This window comes from Lonchura striata, chromosome 23 (assembly GCF_050655825.1).
Source record: "Lonchura striata isolate lonStrDom1 chromosome 23, ASM5065582v1, whole genome shotgun sequence".
Taxonomy (NCBI): Eukaryota; Metazoa; Chordata; class Aves; order Passeriformes; family Estrildidae; genus Lonchura; species Lonchura striata.
The window spans coordinates 6,789,394-6,809,934 of NC_140725.1; the positions used below are offsets into that span (position 1 = coordinate 6,789,394).

Consider the following 20,541-nt stretch of genomic DNA (forward strand, 5'->3'; position numbering starts at 1 on the left):
TGTGGGGCGGGAGGGGGACCCCCGGAGCAGAGCGTGGGGAACATGGGGGGACATGGGGGGACATGGGGGGACATGGAGGGGACATGGTGAGAACATGGGGGGACATGGGGAGAACATGGGGGGACATGGGGGGACATGGGGGGACATGGAGGGGACATGGTGAGAACATGGGGGGACATGGGGAGAACATGGGGGGACATAGGAGAACACAGGGAGAACATGGGGAGACACGGGGGGAACATGGGGGGACATAGGAGAACACAGGGAGAACATGGGGGGACACGGGGGGATACGGGGGGAACATGGGGGTACATGGGGAGACATGGTGAGAACATGGGGGGGACATGGGGGAACACGGTGGGACACGGGGGGAACATGGGAGAACATGGGGAGGACATGGGGGGAACAGGGGGCAACACAGGGGGACATGGGGGGACATGGTGGGGAACACAAGGGGGAACAGGGAGGACACAGGGGGACATGGGGAGAGCAGGGGGGGACACGGGGGAACAGGGGGAGCACCAGGAAATGGGGGGGGACATGGGGGAACAGGGGGAGAGAGGAACACGGGGGAATGGGGGGAACATTGGGGAACAGGGGGGACACAGGGGGACATGGGGGAACATGGGGGGAGCACGGGGGCAAGAAGGGGGGAGCAGGGGGTGCGCCCCGGTGCTGGGCTCCCTGCCCAGCCGTGCCCGGCTCGCTGGGAACAGCCCCGCTCCGGGGCAGCTCCCGGGGCTGCGGTGCTCCAGGGCTGGGCAGGACGGTGACACGAGGGTGACGTGTGCCCGTGTCCCTCTCAGGTAGCCAAGTGGCCCGGAGGTGATGTTTCATGGCGCTGCACCCTCCCGCGGGTCTCTGAGCATCGCTGCTGCTTCCCCCTTCCTCCCGCAGGCGGGGAGGAGGAGGCGTGGGTGATTTCCCTCGTGGGAACAGCCAGCTCCTCTGCCTGCTGGGGCTGGAGCCCCCCCACCCACGGGGGCTCAGCATCCTGCGTGGGGCACCTCCTGCATCCCTGGTGGCTGCTGGGTGTCCCCAGCGTCCCTGGGCAGGATTTGGTGTGCCTTGCCTGGGGCTGGGAGCAGCGCTGGGCTCTCTCAGTGTGGCACAGAACTGCCTGGGGGCACTGGGACACCCGCTGTCCCCAGCCAGCCCCGGTGCCAGCAGGGACATCAAGTGGTACCCGAGGAAAAGGGAGTGCGGCTGCTTTAATGATTTGGCTGCGGTGAGAGCTTGGTGTGGAGGAAATTGAACCCAGGGGAAAAAATCCTGTAATTTCATGCAAAAATTACATGGCAGCTCCGGGTGATTTACTGCAGCTATTTTGGTGGCCAGCTCTGGGGCGTCATTAGAGCGTTAAGGGGTAAGAGGCTGCTGCTGGAGGGGCTCCCCCAAGGCTCTGACCTGGCCTCACCTGCTGGAGGGGGGTCTGGGCGGGCAGGGAGTGCTCAGGGTGGCTTCTGTCCCCAAAAGCAGGGGGCTGATGTCCCTTAGCTGGATGTGGGCACCTTGCAGAGCATCCCTGGCTGTGGTGGCACTTCAGGTGAGCTGGGCTGCTGGAGCCCAACCCTGGGGAGTCCAAGCCTGTGCTCCCCACTTGCTCAGCACCCCCTGCCCCACAGCATCCCCGTGGGGCTGGCTGAGAGCTGGGCGGGCACTGGGAGCTGGCACAGGCCCCCAGGGTGGCACTACAAGGTGCCCAGGGCAGGTGGCTCAGCTGCTCTGAGGGTGAGCTGGTGCCCGTGCCAGGGCCACAGAGCTGAGATGGGCAACGCAGCAGCTCCGCTGGTGCCTAAGCCCCTTCCCTCTGGCAGCGTTCAGGCAGGGATGCAGGACATGCAGGAGGTGGGCAGGGCTCCTGCTGTCCCCTGCCAGCCCCACAGTGGCACCTGCAGCCCGCAGGCAGCGACCCCACGGCCAGGGAGGGTGTGGGGCCAGCCCAGCTCCGTGCCACTGGGTGCCAGGGTGAGCTGCAGCTGGGTGCCCACAGCTCTGTGGGGCTCCTGCAGGGAGTGGGGAAAGGCTGGGCTCTCCCCAAACATCCCCCAGTCCCACAGGGGGGTCCCCAGCTCCCCAGCCCTGCCCGTGTCCCCCGAGGGGAGCGTGTGCCTGCTCGTTATCCTCAGCCCTGCTCTGATCTAATGAGCCCTCCGGGAGCGCGTGGGGCACGGGGGGTGCTGGGGGATGGGCAGAGGTGTGGTTCTGCAGGCAGGGATCACTGCCTTCATCACCATCAGCACCCCCGGGCTCCTCTTCTGCTCCTCAGGTTGGCCCTTCGAGGTGCAGCACAGACCCTCGGGGCGGTGGGGCAGGACAGGGCTTGGGGAGACACCGTGGGGTGATGGGACCTCTCCCAGCCATGCTGGGACCAGCTCTTGTGTCCCCTCCTGTCCTGGAGCAGCTGGGGAGCTGCTGTGGCTGGAGGAGAGGGTGTCACACCGAGCCCCAGCACTGCCAGGGTGGGTCTGGGGCTGTTCTGGCTCCATCAGGAGAAGCTCAGGGTAGGAGGTGTCTTTGTGCTGGCTGTGGGAGCTGGATTGACCGGGCAGGTGTTCCCCCAGAACTGAAATCACTCAATACCAGTCCTAATTTGTTCTCCATCCATCCATCCGTCCGTCCGTCCGTCCGTCCGTCCATCTGTCCGCCCGTCCATCCATCCATCATCCATCCATCCATCCATCCATCCCTCCATCATCCATCCATCCATCATCCATCCATCATCCATCCATCCATCCATCCATCCATCATCCATCCATCCATCCATCCCTCCATCCATCCATCCGTCCATCCATCCATCATCCATCCATCCATCCATCCCTCCATCCATCCCTCCATCCATCCATCCATCCATCCATCCATCCATCCATCCATCATCCATCCATCCTTCCATTAATCCATCCATCCATCATCCATCCATCCATCCATCCATCCATCCATCCATCCCTCCATCCATCCATCCGTCCATCCATCCATCCATCCATCCATCCATCCTCTTCTCCCCAGGCTGTGGTGCCCGGATCTCTGGGAGCGTTTTGCCAACGCTCTGGGGTACAGCTCGGGGTTGTTGGGGTGTCTGTGCAGGACCAGGAGCTGGGCTCGATGATCCTGGTGGGTCCCTCCCGGCCTGGCAGACCCTGTGGTTCTCTGACCCTCGCTGGGACCTGGTGGCCGAGCTGGTGTGACCCAGTGACCACAGAGAAGCTGCTGGTGCTGTGTGTGTCCCCTCTGGGCCTCAGGGAAAGCGACTCCACAGGGTGGGCTCTGCAGGGGCCCTGCCAGGGCAGGCAGGGTGCTCCTGCCTCTGAAGGGGACACGGAGTGATGGCAGCTGGCTAAAATAAAGCAGCTGACGTGGCAACGGCAGCAGTGCCAGGGCTGGGAGAGGCACGCTGGGCCGGGTGTGCCACCTCTGCCACGCACACACTGGCACTCTGCTTCCAGCCTGGGCATGAGGAGCGTCCCTAGGGGCCAGAGTGCCCTCCTGGCTGGGCGTGCAGGGGTCTCAGCCCTGAGTGCAGATCCAGGCACCCCGTGGGGTGCCCCCCCGGCACTCGGTGCCAGGCCAGGGGCACAGGCTGCAGTGTGGGGTGCCCTGGTGTCCCTGGGCACGGGCTGTGGGGGTTTGATGGGTGTCAGTCGTGTCTCGGGTGGGTTTGGGAGCTGTTTGTGGTCAGCAGGGGAAGGGAGGCACTGGGGCAGCTGTGGAACAACCTCAGGTGCTGAGTGCACAGCGGGGGTGAGGGGCAGCTCTGTGCCAGGGGGTGCAGGGGGGTCAGAGCCACTGAGAACCAGCAGGATTTGTGGTGGAGATGGGCCAGGACCAGGCAGGGAATGGACATCACCCCAGGGACCCATCCAGTTCCACAGCACCTCCACTGGTTCTGAAACCAGCCTGGAGCCCGGGCAGCCCCAGCCAGGCTGGTTTTGGGGTTGGGATGGGGCAGCTGAGTCCTGGCAGAGGCTCAGGGTGGTGCTTTCCCCCCTGGACCTTCTCTTCCAGGGGAGGTTGGTGTGGGGCACGCCAGCCCCAGCCCCGGCATGGCAGAAGGAGGTGGGCAGGGGGTGGCACAGCCTGCGGGATCCCAGCCCCGCATTCCCGAGTGCGGAGCTGCTCTGGAGGCACAGGGCACCGCGCACGGGGTCTGTGTGCCCCACAGGGGCACGGCGGGACCCCTGCCGGGGGTGGCACCGGGGGGCACACAGCGGGGCCGGGGGGATGCTCAGGGAGGGTTCAGGCTGCAGCACCGCAGCCCCAGCTGTCCCTCGGCTGCTCGGGGGTGATTAGCGGTCCCTAATGAGCTGTCGCGGCGCTGGGGGGGATGCGGGGATGCTCCGGCCGTGCCGCCCTGGGCTCCTCGCGTGTCAGCCACCTGCGAGCCACGGCGGCCCCTCGCTCCTCTAATGGGCTTTTGGTTCAATTAGCGGCACGTCAGCCCCGCTCTGCTCAGCCGGAGCGCTGACCCGAACGCGCTGCCGCCGGCGAGACCCCCGCGGGGAGCCGCCCCCCAAACCTGCCCCTGCCCCTGCCCGGCCCTTCCGCGGGCACCGGCGGCTCTGCCCGCTCCAGCCCCGGGCAAGGACGAGCCGGGGAGGGGCACAGGAGGGGGCACAGGATGGGCAAAGGATGGGCACAGGAGGGGCACAGGAGGGGGCACAGGAGGGGCACAGGATGGGCACAGGAGGGGCACAGGAGGGGCAGAGGAGGGACATAGGATGGGGCACAGGAGGGGCATTGAGGGGGCACAGGAGGGGCACAGGGTGGGCAAAGGATGGGCACAGGAGGGGCACAGGATGGGGTACAGGAGGGGGCACAGGAGGGGCAGAGGAGGGACATTGGATGGGGCACAGGAGGGGCACAGGATGGGGTACAGGAGGGGGCACAGGTGGGGCACGGGATGGGGTACAGGAGGGGCACAGGAGGGGGCACAGGAGGGGCACAGGAGGGGCACAGGATGGGGTACAGGAGGGGCAGAGGAGGGACATTGGATGGGGCACAGGAGGGGCATTGAGGGGGCACAGGAGGGGCACAGGAGGGGCACAGGAGGGGCACAGGAGGGGTACAGGATGGGGTACAGGAGGGGCACAGGAGGGGCACAGGATAGGGTACAGGATGGGGTACAGGAGGGGCACAGGATAGGGTACAGGATGGGGTACAGGATGGGGTACAGGATAGGGTACAGGATGGGGTACAGGAGGGGCACAGGAGGGGCACAGGATAGGGTACAGGATGGGGTACAGGATGGGGTACAGGAGGGACACAGCCCTGGCTCCCGAGGGGGATGTGGCAGATGGGACCTGGGGATCAGCTGCTGCTGGGGGGCTGAGACAGAACAAGGGGATGGAGGGGCTTGTGGGGCACTGTGGGGGGGATGGAGGGGTTTGTGGGGCATTGGGGGAGGTGGAGGGGTTTATGGGGCATTGAGGATTCTGGGGGGGCTTGTGGGGCATTGAAGGGTTCAGGGGGCTTATGGGGCATTGTGGGGCCTAGGGATGCTGTGGGGCACTGAGCAGGTCTGGCTGTGGGCTGGCACGGGGCACCAAGGAGCTGGTGAAGCTGTGAGGTGCTGTGGGGCACAGCGTGGGTGCTGCAGAGGGCTGCTGTGAGGCTTGTGTGGGGCAGTGCCGAGGCTGTGGGGTGGCTGTGTGGGGCAGGGCAGCCTGGAGGGCAGCATGGGGGCTGCTGCGGGGCAGCAACGCCCTGCCAAGCTGTGGGGCTGCGCAGGAGCTGCTCCTGCCCAGCAAGGCACCGTGGGGCCGCAGGGACGCGGGGAGCTCCCGGGGCTGCTCCCAGCAGCCAGGCTGGTGGGATTCCGTGGGGCTGGGTCCCGGTGTGGGGCTGGAGGAGCCCTGGCACACGTTGGGCTGGATTTACAGCCGTTCCCTGCCACCCCCCGCCTGGATCCGTGGGCTTCCCCTTGCTGGGGTCACCCAGCTGTGCAGGGAGAGCTGGGGTGGGCCAGCGGTGGTGTGGGGCTGATTTGGATGGGAACGGTGTGGGGCTCATGTGGGTCACGATTCTGTGGGACAGGCTGATGTGGGGATGGGCTGATGTGGGTCAGAATGGTGTGGGGCTGGTGTGGGGCTGATTTGGGGTGGGCTGATGATGTGAGGTGGGCTGATGATATGGTGTGGGTTGATGTGGGTCAGGATGGTGTGGGGCGGGTTGATGTGGGGTGGGCTGATATAGGGTGAGCTGATTTGGGGTGGGCTGATGCTGTGGGGGCAGGCTGATGTGGGGCGGGCAGATGTGGAGTGGGATGATGTGGGGCGGGATGATGTGGGTCAGGCTGATGTGGGGCGGGATGATGTGGGTCAGGCTGATGTGGAGCAAGATGATGTGGATCAGGCTGATGTGGGGCAGGCCGATGTGGGGCGGGATGATGTGGGACAGGCTGATGTGGGATGAAGCTCTGTTGAGGCTGTTGGCAGCCTCTGCCCTCTGGAATATTTCCTCCAGCAGTGGCAATTTTGATGTGCAAGAGGTGAATAAGGATCAATGAACCCCTGGAGCCGTTTTTGTGCTGCTGGCAGAACTCTTGTTAGTGACCCTGTCCCTGTCCCTGTCCCTGTCCCTGTCCCTGTCCCTGTCCCTGTCCCTGTCCCGGTCCCTGTCCCTGTCCCTGCTTCCTCCTGTCAGCCGTGCTGAACCCGCAGCAGGTAACGGTCTCCTTGGCTGGCTGTGGACAGACAGACAGACAGACAGACAGCCAGACTGCCAGGCTGGCAGCTGTGGGGAGCAGCTGGGGCTGGCTCGGTGCTGGGCAGCCAGCAGCGAGGGGTGGCAGCAGCGCTGGGGACAGCAGAGGGGTGCGGGGACGTGGCAGCGATGTGAGCGCCTCGTTTGCTCTCCCCACCCTGCCAGGACCTGCTCTTGCTCTTGCACTCGTGTCCCCGCACCCTGCTCTCCCCGGGGCACACGGAGGGGAGCTCAGCCCCACTCCTGCACCCCGACACTCGTGGGTACCCCGAGGCGGGGCTGGCAGCCTGGCACCTGCGGCTGGGCTGGGCAGCGCTGCCCGAACTGGGGGCTCATTTCGGGGTCCGAGGCTCATCTCGGGGGTCGATGCTCATTTCGGGAGTCCGGCCTCGGGGAATGGCTTCCGGCCGCACCATCCTCATCATCATCGTCACCATCGCTGCCAGCTGCCCATTGACAGTCAAGTCACTCTCCCGAACAATGGGTCCGGCTAATCCTTTTACAATGGCACTAATTGCTAATCAGACCGATTTCACACTGCCTGTTCCCCTGACAATGAGGCTCGCCGGAGGAGGGCTCCTGGGGGGGTGAGGGGCTCTGTGGGTGCCCACAGCCCCCCCCCCAGGCCCCGCAACAGGACCAGCCCCCGGCAGACGGGCACCGGCATGGCACTGGGGTCCTGCAGCTTGGCAAAGCCTCCGGCAGCTGCTGGCTGGCACGGGCTCAGCCTCGCCCTGCCCTGGTGCCAGCCAGGGCTGAGCAGGGGCTGCGGTGCGCCTGTAGCCCTGGTGCCACCTCCAGCCTGCCCTTGTGTCCCCAGAGCATCCCTGTCCCCTCGGCAGGGCTGCGGGGGCGTGCGGGGCCTGGCGTGCGGGTGTCACCCCGGCACGGGCTGGATGTCACCCCCAACACGGGCTGGATGTCACCCCCGGCACGGGCTGGATGTCACCCCTAACACAGGCTGGATGTCACCCCCGGCACGGGCTGGATGTCACCCCGGCACGGGCTGGATGTCACCCCGGCACGGGCTGGATGTCACCCCCAACACGGGCTGGATGTCATCCCTAGCACGGGCTGGATGTCACCCCTAACACAGGCTGGATGTCACCCCCAGCACGGGCTGGATGTCACCCCCAGCACAGGCTGGATGTCACCCTCAGCACGGGCTGGATGTCACCCCTAACACAGGCTGGATGTCATCCCTAGCACGGGCTGGACGTCACCCCCAGCACGGGCTGGATGTCACCCCTAACACGGGCTGGATGTCACCCCCGGCACGGGCTGGCTGTGAACCGGGACCCGGTGCCTCTGCCTGGTGCTGTTTTTGGGGTTTGGGCACCGGGGGCTGCGGGGCCATGTGGGGCCGGGTGGGCAGAGTGGGGCTGAGCCGTGGAGCGGGCTGGACAGACAGGGGGACAGACAGGGGGGACAGGGGGGACAGGGGGGACAGACAGGGGGACAGACAGGGGGACAGACAGGTGGGACAGGGGGACAGACAGGGGGGACAGGGGGGACAGGGGGGACAGGGGGACAGACAGGTGGGACGGGGGACAGACAGGGGGGACAGGGGGGACAGGGGGGACAGGGGGACAGACAGGTGGGACAGGGGGACAGACAGGGGGGACAGGGGGGACAGGGGCACAGGAGAGATGGGCAGGGAGGCACGGCGCGGGCACAGGGCACGGCCAGCCCCGCAGTGGTGCAGGGCAGGGAATGGTGTCCCTGGGGTGGCACCATCCTTTCCTGAGCCCAGGGCACCCCTTGCCAAGGCAGCTGCTGTCCCCTGTGCATCAGGGGCACGCTGCCCGGGGGCTGCGGGACGCTGGGTGCCCTGCCCGCTGTTGATCAGCTCCCGGCCCGCCCCAGCGCAGCCCCCGCCCCGCTCCGTGCGCCCCGAGCCGCGGGCAGCCGAGCGTGTCGGGGTGCTAATGAGGAGAGAGCCGGGTGTGCTGCACCTTGCACTTAATTGCTGCTGTCTTCTGGCTCCTAATGAAGCTGGGCTGCAGGAGAAGCGGCAGCCTGTCCTCGCCTCCTCTCCCTCGGGCAGCCTGACCCTGCCAGCCCTGCCCGCAGCCTCGGGGGGTGCAGCGTGCCCTGTGCTCCCTCTGGGCTGGGAGGGGGCACGCTGAATGTCACCCCTGTCCAGCTGTGACATGCCCAAAGCCCGTCCCCTCTCCCCGTGCTCCGCATGGCAGCTCCAGCCCTGCTGCACAGGCTGCAGCATCTCCTGCTCAGGGTGCTGGGCAGACCTGGCAGTGCTGGCAGGGAGGGACTGCGGCCGTGGCAGGGTCCCCACTCCTGCCAGGGGCCCAGCACTGACTGGGCATCACTCCAGAAGCCCAGCTTTGGCATCCCCAGCTCCCCGCTGTCTGTGGGTGCAGGGCAGTGCCCAGGGGCTGAGCTGGCTGGAGGCTCTGGCCGTGCCAGGGCAGTGACAGCCACGTGCTGTGCTTCTGGCCCTGCTGCTTGACCGGTGGCTGGGTCCTGGAAGGGAGTTTGGATCATCCTGTGGCTTGAGGAGAGGTGCTGGGAGGGTCAGGGGGGCTCTCCCTGCCAGGAAGGCTGCCAGGCTTTGACTTGCTCTGCTTGAAGGTGGCAAGCATGGGTTGGGCAGCTGTGTCCCAACCAGCCCCTGGGCCCCCTCCCCAGCCGTGCAGGAAGGGGTTAATGGCTGGCCCATACCTGCAGTTGCATTTTAAAGATGTGAAATTAAAGCCCGTAATTTATTCTCCCCACACACGAAGGAGCAATTAGTTCTAAACACGGCTTAATCAGTCAGTGCGAGATTGATTTCTGTAGACTTGGATTTGGTGGCTGCTGGCAAGGAGCCAGCCTGGGAGCAATCTCCAAATAAATGAAGTGCAGAGAAGTAAGCCATTACATAATATGATAGATGAGGCTGGAGCTCACTTGCCTCTTCATTAGTATTCCACTGTACACCACAACAGCACCAAACTTTCTCCCCTCTGCCGTGGGTTCCTCCCCCTCCTCGTCCTTCTGCCCCTCCTGCAGCTGGGAAGGGGCTGGGGAGGTGCCTCCCCTCTCCAGCAGCCCCTGGGCAGCCCCGAGCCTTGGGGCAGAGCTGGGGAAGGGTCTCTGTGCTGCAGAATGAGGCCCTTCCCTGGCCTGCATCTTGCCTTTTTCCTCTGGGGAAACTGAGGCACAGGGAGCTGGGGTGGCATCCCTTGAGCTGCGTGTCAGCAGGGAGAGGCAGGTGTCAGAGAATACTGCTCTTGTTTGGCTTGGGAGGGACCTCAAAGGTCATCCCACCCCTGCCATGGCAAGGACCTCTCCCACTGTTCCCAGGAGCTCCCAGTGTCCAGCCTGGCCTTGGGCACTGCCAGGGATCCAGGGGCAGCCCCAGCTGCTCTGGGAATTCCAGCCCAGCCCCTGCCCACCCTGCCAGGGAACAATTCCCAATTCCCAATCTCCCACCCAGCCCTGCCCTCGGGCAGTGGGAGCCATTCCCTGTGTCCTGTCCCTCCATCCTTGTCCCCAGTCCCTCTCCAGCTCTCCTGGAGCCCCTCCAGGCCCTGCAGGGGCTCTGAGCTCTCCCTGGAGCTTCTCCTCTCCAGGGAGCACCCCCAGCTCTCCAGCCTGGCTCCAGAGGGGCTCCAGTCCTGCAGCAGCTCCAGGGGCTGCTCTGGGCCAGCTTTAACAGGTCCATGTCCTTGCTGTGCTGGGGATCACAGGGCTGGAGGCAACTCTGCGGATGGGGGTCTCACAAGAGCCAAGGGGAAGAATCCCCTCCCTTGCCCTGCTGGTCTGGCAGGCATTTGGGGACAAGGTGTGACATGGTGCCAGCAGGTTTTGGGCTGTGCTGTTGCTGATGTGCCCTGCACAGGGCACTTTTTGGTGCTGAGGGTGGACAGGAGAACACTCCAAATGATGCCAGGCAGGGGAAAGGGCTTGGAATCCCTCCAAAGGGATCCCCCCTGCCTGTGGAGCTGGTGGGGAGTGGGCTGGGATCTCCACAGAGGTGCTGGCTGTGCTGGGAGCAACCTGTGGGATGGGCTGGGCTGGAGGGATGGATGGAGGAGCCCTGGGCCTGTGTGTGCTCCTGACTCTGCCACTGCCTTTGTTGCCTCTCCACCCTGTCCCTCCTGCCAGGGAAGGAAGGTTCTCTGAGAGCTGGCCCTGGCTGCCGAGGGTCCCTGGGACGTGTGCTAAGAGGCTCCCCGTCCCTGCCGTGACAGGAACTGTGCCAAAGACAGGGCTGTGACCCACGGCGTGTGGGAGCCGAGCTCTGCCAGCCCCAACCCTCGGCTCAGACACCCGGGGGATGGAGCCCAGCTGTCCCACGGTGCCCCACGTACCCCCAGCCCCGTGGGCGTCCCTTTCCTTGGGCGGTGCTGTCCTTGCTGACCCTCCCGCTGTCCTTGCTGTCCCCGCAGAACTCCATCCGGCACAACCTGTCCCTGCACACCCGCTTCATCCGCGTGCAGAATGAGGGCACCGGCAAGAGCTCCTGGTGGATGCTGAACCCCGAGGGCGGCAAGACGGGCAAGACGCCGCGGCGGCGCGCCGTGTCCATGGACAACAACAGCAAGTTCCTGCGCATCAAGGGCAAGGCCAGCAAGAAGAAGCAGCTGCAGGTGACGCAGGAGCGCGGCGAGGACAGCCCGTCCTCCCAGCAAGCCAAGTGGTCGGAGAGCCCCGCGTCCCACGCCAGCGACGAGTACGACGCCTGGGCGGACTTCCGGACGCGGGCCAACTCCACGGCCAGCACGCTGAGCGGGCGCCTCTCGCCCATCATGGCCAACCACGAGCCGGACGAGCTGGAGGAGGACGACGGTACCCCCTCGTCCCCGCTGATGTACCCCAGCCCTTCCAGCACCATGTCTCCGTCCCTCAGCGCCCGCTGCTCCGTGGAGCTGCCCCGGCTGACCGACCTGACCGGCACCATCAGCCTGAACGAGAGCCTGGGGGAGAGCATGCTGGAGGACCTGCAGGACGGCTACAGCATGAGCCCCTCCCAGCAGCTCCCCCCGGCCGCCCTGCGGCAGCGCAGCTCCAGTTTCACCTTCAACTCCAAGTGCTCCAGCATGGGGGCCGCCTCCAACACCTACTGTGGGACCATCTACAGCCAGCCGGCCATGGGCCTCATGCGCCGCCTGCCCATGCAGACCATCCAGGAGAACAAGCAGGCCACCTTCTCGCCCGTCAGCTCCTACAGGAACGCCTCGCTGCAGGACCTGCTCTCCTCCATCTCCTACGCGCACAAGGAGAGCATGGTCCCGGGGGACCTGCCCCTGCCGCCGGCCGGCCCCGTGGTGCCGGCCCGTGGCCACAGACACAACCCGCTGCTGTGCGGGGCCGGGGAGCAGGGCCTGTCCTCCTACCCGCCCCACCCGGGCTCTCTCATGAAGAGCAACGCGTTGTACCACCCGTCACCAGCCGGCCACCACCCTGCGGTCAACACCAGTGCCTTAGCCAATCCTGTCAGCCTTATGAGCCTGCCCAGTGACTCGTGCAGCATGACGGCCGTGCCGCACCACGGGCACCTGCATTCCTACGCCAATAACCAAGGGGCACACATGAGCTTGCTGGATTCGCTGCAGGGCCCCTACCCGGGGGCCGTCCACCCCCCCGTGTTGGGCCAAGACAGGTTCCCAGCAGACCTGGACCTGGACATGTTCAACGGGAGCCTGGAGTGCGACGTGGAGTCCATCATCCTGAATGACTTTATGGACAGCGACGAGATGGACTTCAACTTCGACTCGGCCCTCCCGCCGCAGAACGGGCTCAACGTGCCCGCGCTGCCCGGGGGGCCGCAGCCCACGAACCAGAGCTGGGTGCCCGGGTGACGCCTGCCCCGGCGCGGGCTCGCCACCGGGAAGCCACGAAGGGAACACTGAGACTAACTTTTTTTTTTCCTTTCTCTTCTGCCTTTGTTTGTTAAGATAGGCCAGAGCCATCAGTCTGAGCTTAAGGTCGAACATGAAACACGAGCCGGAGGGTCAAATGTTGAGATGGGGGAGGACCCCCAGCCCCACGTGTGCCCGGTCTGCAGGTCCTGCCAGCATCCTCTGGGGGACACAGGGCCGGAGCCAGGCAGATCCAGGGGGTAGCAGGAAGGGAAAGCCTTTCCAGACGGTCCCAGTGCCCCTGGTAATGGTGCCAGTTTGATTTGCCCTTGGGCTGGGGGACAGAGTGGTGATGGCTGGTGGTGTGGGACCCCTCCAGCATGGGCATCCCCCCTGGGAAAGAACTCTTCTCTGAGCCCCCTTGGGAAATGAGTCCTCTGGGTAGAGCTGTCAGCAGTGGGGGCCCTGCCCTAGGGCAAGGGGTGGCTATTGACCCCTCAGTCCTGGTGGAGATGGGAGCTCTGCTGAGCCCACACCCCCAGTGTCCTCGTGTGGCTCCAGGCAGGTTTCCTTACCGAGCAGGGAGAAGGGGGTGGTGATGGTGATGCTGGGAGCAGCATCTCAGCAGCCCCGGGGCCTGGGGGTGCTGGGGAAGGCTGCAGCCCCTGCCCGGAGCAGGCTGGGCATGATCCAGGGGGTCCTGCTGGGAGTGGGGGTCCCCTGAGCTGGAGGCTGGGGGGCAGCTCGCAGGGGCGGGGAGGGGGGCGTATTTATTTGATTTCATGCACTCTTTTGCCATTGAGTTTTTGCATTGGAAGGAAGAAAGGGTCGAGCTTAGGGAGAGGAGAGAGAGGCCATGGGCAGCACTAGTGGCTGTGTCCCATCACATGGCTCATCCTGGCTTGGCCATGGGGGTGTTGGATGTTGGGGTGAAAGCTGGGGGGCTGTGATGTGGGCCATCCTCGAGGAGGGGCTGTGTGGTGGCCAGGCCTCTGGACGCAGCGTGGGCTCCATCCTGCTCCAAGCTTGGGTGACCCGCATTGCTCAGGGAGGTGCCACAGGGGCCCCAGCCAGGGCTGTGGGACTCCTGGGGGGTCAGTGCCACCATGCCTGTCCCTGTGTCTCACTGCCCACCCCTGGGGTGTCAGGAGAGCTGATCCAGGAGCTGTCAGCAAGAGGGGTGCACCCGCCTGCCAGGGGCTGGGGTTCATGGGGGTGAGGACCATGACTCACGCGTAGTCCTGCTGTGTGTTAGTGCTCTGTGGGGCAGGAGAGAGCCAGGGATGCCCCGGCCATTCTGCACAGCTGCCAGGAGCAGCAGGGTTTGAGGGGTTCAGCAGGAGCCAGTGGTCTGGAGATGATGGAGGGGCTGGGAGGAGGTGGTGGGAGCTGCTGCTCTGTCCTGTGGGGTCTCTGCTCAGCCGTTCTTCCTCCTGGGCACCACAGGCTCTGTGTGACCCCCAGCCCCTGGCTTGCAGCGGGGTCAGTGCACTGAACCAGCACATTTTCCCAGCCCAGCTCTTCCCTTCCTGCCCCAGCACCAGCTCCTATGCCAGGAGCAGGCGCTGGGTCCCAGGCAGCCACAGGGACAGCCTGGCAGCCCCAGGTCAGGGCAGGGGGACCCGTGGGTGGCACCTCCTGCTCCTCTCCTGACCCACACAGCTGTGGCAGAGCGTGACAGAGGAGCCCCATGTGCTCACCTTCACCCAGGGCGCATGGCAGGCACGGTCTCTAAAGACATTCTTACAAGTTAATTAATTATGTTTACATTATTTGATCATGTACAGAATTTAATATATTCTATTATATATAATCTTTCTTGAATGCTTTTTTAAAAAGGATTATTCTTTGGTCAGGATCATTACCGCATTCCTTTTATACACCACCTCTCGTTTCAGGCATCTTTCAAACCCTTGGAAACCGACTGCAAATGGCTATTTAATCCCCGACCCCCCAGTTCAGCACGTGGGTGTGAGGGACCCAGAGGCAGGAGGAGAGCAAACGGGGGCTCTGCCCCCCAGGAATGGGAGAAAGGGAAGCAGCCCTGGCTCCCCCAGCCATCTGCCCTGCAGGCACAGACCCAGCAGCGCACCAGCACTCGGGCACGGAGCCGGGATTGTCCCACGCGGGGGTCCCCGAGCCCCCCTTGGTGTCACAGAGGCTGGCCGGCCATCACCGTGGCGGGGGAGCCACTCCAGCAGCAGGAGGGAAGCATCCCCTTGTCCCCTTGTCCCCTTGCCCCCTGTGCCCGCCCTGCCGCCCCGCGCCCCTGCCCCGCTGCGTGGGCACGGCCCCTGGCCAAGCTGTGTCGTGGTTCGTGACCGTGGGGTTGTCGTGTGTGCGGTGCAGTCGTGTTGGTAACGTCGTGTGTTCAGTCGTCCTGCGGGGCGAGGGGCGAGGGGCGGGCACGGGCGCCGGGGCGGCTGCAGGGTCATGGCACGGCCGGCTCTGCCAGGGCACCAGAGCGCCGGGCAGGTGGGGCCGTGGTGGGCAGGAGGGTGGTGGTGATGGACTGGGGGTGTTGGGGCTGTGCAGGTGGGGCCGTGGTGGGCAGGAGGGTGGTGGTGACGGGTTGGGGGTGTTGGGGCTGTGCCCCGTTGGGGAGGTGACACCAGGGCTTTGTGTCACTGGCTGAGGCTCTGGGTTCCCTCTCTGGAGGCCACCTCACTGAGCATCAACCTCCCCTCTCCATCACCCCACAGTGCCCCTCTGGAGACCTGGAGCTCCCTCCCTGCTCCCACCCTGCCCAGCCTGGAGCCGGGGTGGGGGGACACCCAGGGCCCCCCCGGTTTGCTTCCCCCGGCGGTTTTGGGTCTGTTTCCCTCGTATTTATAACTGTACAGACTGGGGGGGAGGGTCTCATCTCTCACACGCATCTATCGTAGGCAATGGTAACTTTCTTGGTTGTGCTATTAGAGTTTGTGTATGTGGCAATGTAAAGAACTGTGTATAGTGCATTGTACAGCATATTTTCATGAATAAAATTGTTTTAAATATTACAAGGTGGGGTTGCTGCTGCGTCAGTGCTTGTGTGTCTGGGCTGAGAGAGGGGTGGTGCCCCCAGGGAAGCTGAGGAACACGGGAGAGTTACCAAGGGGGAGGTGGGATGTTTGGTGAAAGAGCTTGCACCCAGAGCATGGAGGTGGTTGGGATGTGGAGGTCACAGAACCATAGAATCATCATGGAAAAGGAGACTCAGGGCTGACCTCAGCGCTCTCTGCAGCTCCTGGAAGGTGCCTGTGCCCAGCTGGGCTGGGCTCTTTCTCCAGGAGCTGACAGAACCAGAGGACACAGCCTCAGCTGCCCCAGGGAAATCCAGGCTGGGTGTCAGGAGAAAGTTTTTCATGGCAAGAGTGACAAAGTTCTGGAATGGCTGCCCGGGGAGGTGGTGCAGTCACCATCCCTGGGTGTGTTTGAAACAAGCCTGGATGTGGCACTGGGTGCCAGGGTTGAGTTGAGGGGCTGGGGCTGGGCTGGACTGGATGGTCTGGAAGGTCTCTTCCAGCCTGGTGATTCTGTGAATTCTGTGAATTAAGAAAAGTTCTCTAAGACCAGGGAGTCCAACCATTCCCCAGCACTTCCAAATTCAGTACAAACCCATAACCCCAAATGTCACATCCACACATCTTTTAAGTCCCTCCAGTGACTGCAACACTGCCCTGGACAATTTGTGACTTACAATCCTTCCCATGAAGAAATTTCCCCTAAAATCCAACCTGGCCCAGCCTGAGGCCGTTCCCTCTCCTCCTGTCCCTGTTCCCTGGAGCAGAGCCCGACCCCCCGACTGTCCCCTCCTGGCAGGAGCTGTGGACAGTGAGCAGTCATGGTCTCACCTGGACACAGATCTCTGGACGTTGTCCTGGCCACTCTATAATTAAATGTATTTATTGACTTCTACCAGAATATTTTCAGACGTGTCCTACCTCAGGGTCACTGCTGCAGTGGTAGGGGACAGTGTCCAGCTCGTGTGGGTGCTCGAGCCCGGCACCCAATGCCCCAAGCCCCTCACTTCTGCCAGGCTCCCTAGGCTGGTCCCCAGCCACTGGCCTGGAAAAATTCTGGAAATCTCCCTTTCCTTCTGCTATTGGATCTGTTTGAATTGAAACTTCCCCTTCACAGAATCACAGACTCACTGGGTTGGAAGAGACCTGCAAAATCATCGAGTCTAACCCAGCCCCAGCCCCTCAACTCAACCCTGGCACCCAGTGCCACATCCAGGCTTGTTTTAAACACACCCAGGGATGGTGACTGCACCACCTCCCCGGGCAGCCATTCCAGAACTTTGTCACTCTTGCCATGAAAAACTTTCTCCTGACACCCAGCCTGGATTTCCCTGGGGCAGCTGAGGCTGTGTCCTCTGGTTCTGTCAGCTCCTGGAGAAAGAGCCCAGCCCAGCTGGGCACAGGCACCTTTCAGGAGCTGCAGAGAGCGCTGAGGTCACCCTGAGTCTCCTTTTCTCCAGGCTGAGCACCCCCAGCTCCCTCAGCCATTCCTCACAGGGTTGGTGCTCCCAGCCCCTCTCCAGCCTCGTTGTCCCCTCTGGATGTGCTCAAGAATCTCAAGGTCCTTCCCAAACCGAGGGGCCAGGACAGGACAGAGCCCTCCAGGATGATCTCCTGGTTCTCCAGGTTCTCCTCCCAGCACTGCAGCCCCCACATGCTGAGCATCTCCAGACAGCTCCTGAGCACAGCCCCATTCTCCATCCATGGTTGTCCTCCTTGCAGAGGCTCAGCCGAGCCGAGTGCTGACAGCCTGTGCCTGCTCTGCACGCACTGACCTTCTCCCAGTGCCATCTCTGAATGCCACCACGTCACCAGCAGCCCACAGCTCTCATGCGAGCCCGGCTGGCAGCCTGCTGCGAGGGTGGGATTTGATTTGTGCCAAGAGGTTGGGCAGGAGAGGTCAGAGGCTCTGAGCTGTGGTGGGAATGCAGCCTGGATCAGGGACACCCTTCCAAAGAGGGGCTGCTCTCCTGCACTGGGGCTTGGAGCAATCTGGATCAGTGGAAGGTGTCCCTGCCTGTTGTCTTTAGGGCCCTTCCAACCCAAACCACTCTGTGCTGCTCTGATTTGCATCCCACAGTCAGCCATGGCACACAGACACCCAGGATACAACCAGCCTGGGCAGCAAATTTCGGAATCCTGGCTGCTGGGGAAGCCCTGCTGTCCTGCCCTTTGGAAATGCCTTCCTAGGCACGAGCCCAAAGCCTCGCTGCAAAGGGCCAAGCCAGCAGGCAGACACAGTCCCCAGCAGGGCTGCCAGGATGGCCTGCTCTGCACGTCCCCCTGTCCTGCTCTGCACATGTCCCCCCAATCCTGCTCTGAACATGTGCCCCCATCCTGCTCTGCTCATGTCCCCCTGTCCTGCTCTGGGCTTTGGCAGGAAATGGGGGAGCAGCTGTGAGGTCCTGAGGTCCTGCGAGGTCCCATCCAGCTGCACACGAGTGCTGGCAGTGCCCCATGGCCACAGAGGTGCTGGTGGCTGCCCCTCTGCCAGCTCTGCTCGTGTCCCACCCTGCCAGGATGTGCTGGGAGGTGCTCAGGGGATGGAGGTGGCAGAGCTGGGCAGAGACCTGGGCCCCAGGTCAGCTCAGGTCCTCAAGAGGAAACTCTGGAGGTGCAGAAAGAGGCTGAGGCACCAGGAGATGACCCAGTTGTTTTGTCTGGGCTGCACAGGACTGCCCTGACTGCACAGGGAACCCTTCAAGAGGTTGCACAAAGCCCATGAGGGACTTCCCACCCCATCCAGCTATCCAAGTGAGCTGGGTGAAGCCAGCAGGGCTGAGCTGGCTCAACCCACGCCTGGGAGGCTCCGATTAGTGGCCCTGGAAGGGAATGCCCAGCACCTTTGTTCCAAAGGGTGTCCCAAACATCCCATGGAGGACGCCTCCCCAAAGAGCAGGAGGTACCTGCTGTGGACCCCAGAGCACCCACTCAGAGCTGAGGGATGTGGCAGTGCTGCGAGACAGCAGGAGAGGGACTGGACCAGGCTGGGGCAGGAGTTTGGAGAATTCCTGGTGACCTCAGAAGAGAAATTCCTGCCACGGGGAGCTCTGGGATGTGGGGAGCTGGGGGATGGGGCAGCCCAGAAAGGAGCCCCTGGCTCCCAGTGACCCTGGGACCCTGCCCACAGCCGGGCTGCTCTGGGTGGCCCAGAGAAGGGCAGGGGAAGCCAAGCACCCCCATGCTCACAGCCCACTGCAAGGCCCCGTTACCCCTTCCCACTCCCACAGACAGAGCTGGCCCAGCACAGCAGCACGGGGAAGGATTTGGGGGCTGAGGGAGGCTGAGGATGCTCAGACAGAGCCCCAGGAGGGTCCTGGCTGAGCAGGAGGGACAGGCTCACCCCACAGCAAAGCTGAGCCCCCCAGGCACTGCCTGTGACCTGTCCCACCCCAGGAGGAGCACAGGGAGCTCAGCACCTCCAACAGGAGCCAGGGAATGGGGAGAGGTGGTGTCAGAATCTGAGGTATTGATGATTCTGAGATTGTAGAAATCTCTGTCTTTCAGCCCCCTGCCAAAGCAGAAGCCATAATTGGTCTGTGCTGGTTTCCAGGTTGTTTATTCTGTTTATCTCTCACATGTTCTGCTGCCCTGCCCAGCTCTGTCCTGCAGGGCAGCGTGTGGGGTCTGCCCTCAGTGGGATGTTACAAACATTAAATACCAGAAACTCCCTGGGCTGGATTTACAAGAACGTGCCAATATCTGTCACCTACGTTGGACAGTGTGTCCCCAGCCTGAACCAACAGAAAAATGCCAACACCACAGTGAGACATGGAGGGCATGAAGAAGGAGAAAAAGGACAAGGCACACCCAATTTCCTCCATCTTGTCCCCTTTGGACCCCTCATCTAGAATCCTAAAATTTTACTTTTGCACCCGTGCCACACTTAATTATTACTGATATCAAACACTCAGAGCTTGTAATTCATCCTGTCAGATTGAAAACTCTTTTCCATGGACAGAGATCACAGCCAGTGTCTCTGGGGGCTCTGTCCAGGGGGGTTCCTGACCCCTGCCAGGGTCCCAGATCTGCCAGGGCAGCCAGAGGGAAGCTCTGGATTCCCACAAGTTGGAGATCCAGCATCTCCCCTGCTGTCACTGCTCTCCTGCTCTGCTCTACCTGCACAGTGGGAACATCTCTGAGGGACAAGGGACACATCTGGAGCCACAGGATTTGCCTTCATTGACAGGAGGGTCTCTGGCAGCTGGGGCTGTGCACCCCATCCCACTGGGGCACATCTGGCTGCTCTCAGGGGCTGTGGGCTGGTCCTGAGAGCATCCTCTGACACATTTCACTGTTCTGGGAGATCACCCTGGAGAGGCCTAACTGCAGAGCTGCAGAGTGTGCAGCTTTCTGCCCCTTCGAAGGCAGCAGTCCCCGTGTGGCCACCAGTGCTCTCTGTGCTGCACCAGCTCCCTTGGCACTTCCCCTTTGTTCCATTAGCTCCGGGATGGGTGGGGGGATCCAGCCCACAGCCCCTGTGTTATCCCTGAGCTGCAGCCAGGCCCTGAGGGGGATGATGCCTTGGGAAGGCTGACCTAGAACAGAGACTGGATGGAGTTAAAGAACAAAGCAGGGATTTATTAAAGGATCTCCTCCATGGATCCACCTTGGGCAACACCAGAGCCCAGCCAGGGCTGCACCCAAATGACCCAAAATGGTCCCAAAATGCACGAGCGCTCCCGGGGCTCTCCCTGGGATCAGTTCTGCTCCATTGGCACCTTGGAGTTCATTGTCCCATTCCAGCTTCAGCCCAGGCAGTCCCACCCTGCTTGTTTTTCTCTCTCCAGCCCACGCTGTTTGTGCTCCTGGGCTGAGGTTTGGATCATTTGTCCTTGGTGCCCAGCTGGAGCAGGAATTGTTTTGTCTCCCTGCTCTTGCAGAGAGCTCACCATCCCATAATGTGAGTCCAGACCCACAGACTGAAGCGGCACAGAATCTGAAAAATAGAAAAGCAAAACCTGAGGCATCAGGGACAGGAGCTGCCTGGGCCCGGAGCCAAGGCAGGGTGCAGCGTCCCCCTCCCCACAGCC

The 20,541-nt window shown here is 63.1% G+C and overlaps 1 protein-coding gene across 1 annotated transcript in view; it reads left to right on the top strand.

The window, feature by feature from the left end:
* The window catches only part of FOXO6 (forkhead box O6), a 37,862-nt gene extending 22,354 nt beyond the window's left edge, over positions 1-15,508 (top strand). The window contains exon 3 of the mRNA XM_021554833.4: positions 11,094-15,508. Within this exon, the coding sequence (XP_021410508.2) occupies positions 11,094-12,506 (1,413 nt within the window). The 3' untranslated portion in view covers positions 12,507-15,508. The remainder of the gene's footprint in view (positions 1-11,093) is intronic.
* The last annotated feature ends 5,033 nt before the right edge of the window (positions 15,509-20,541 follow it).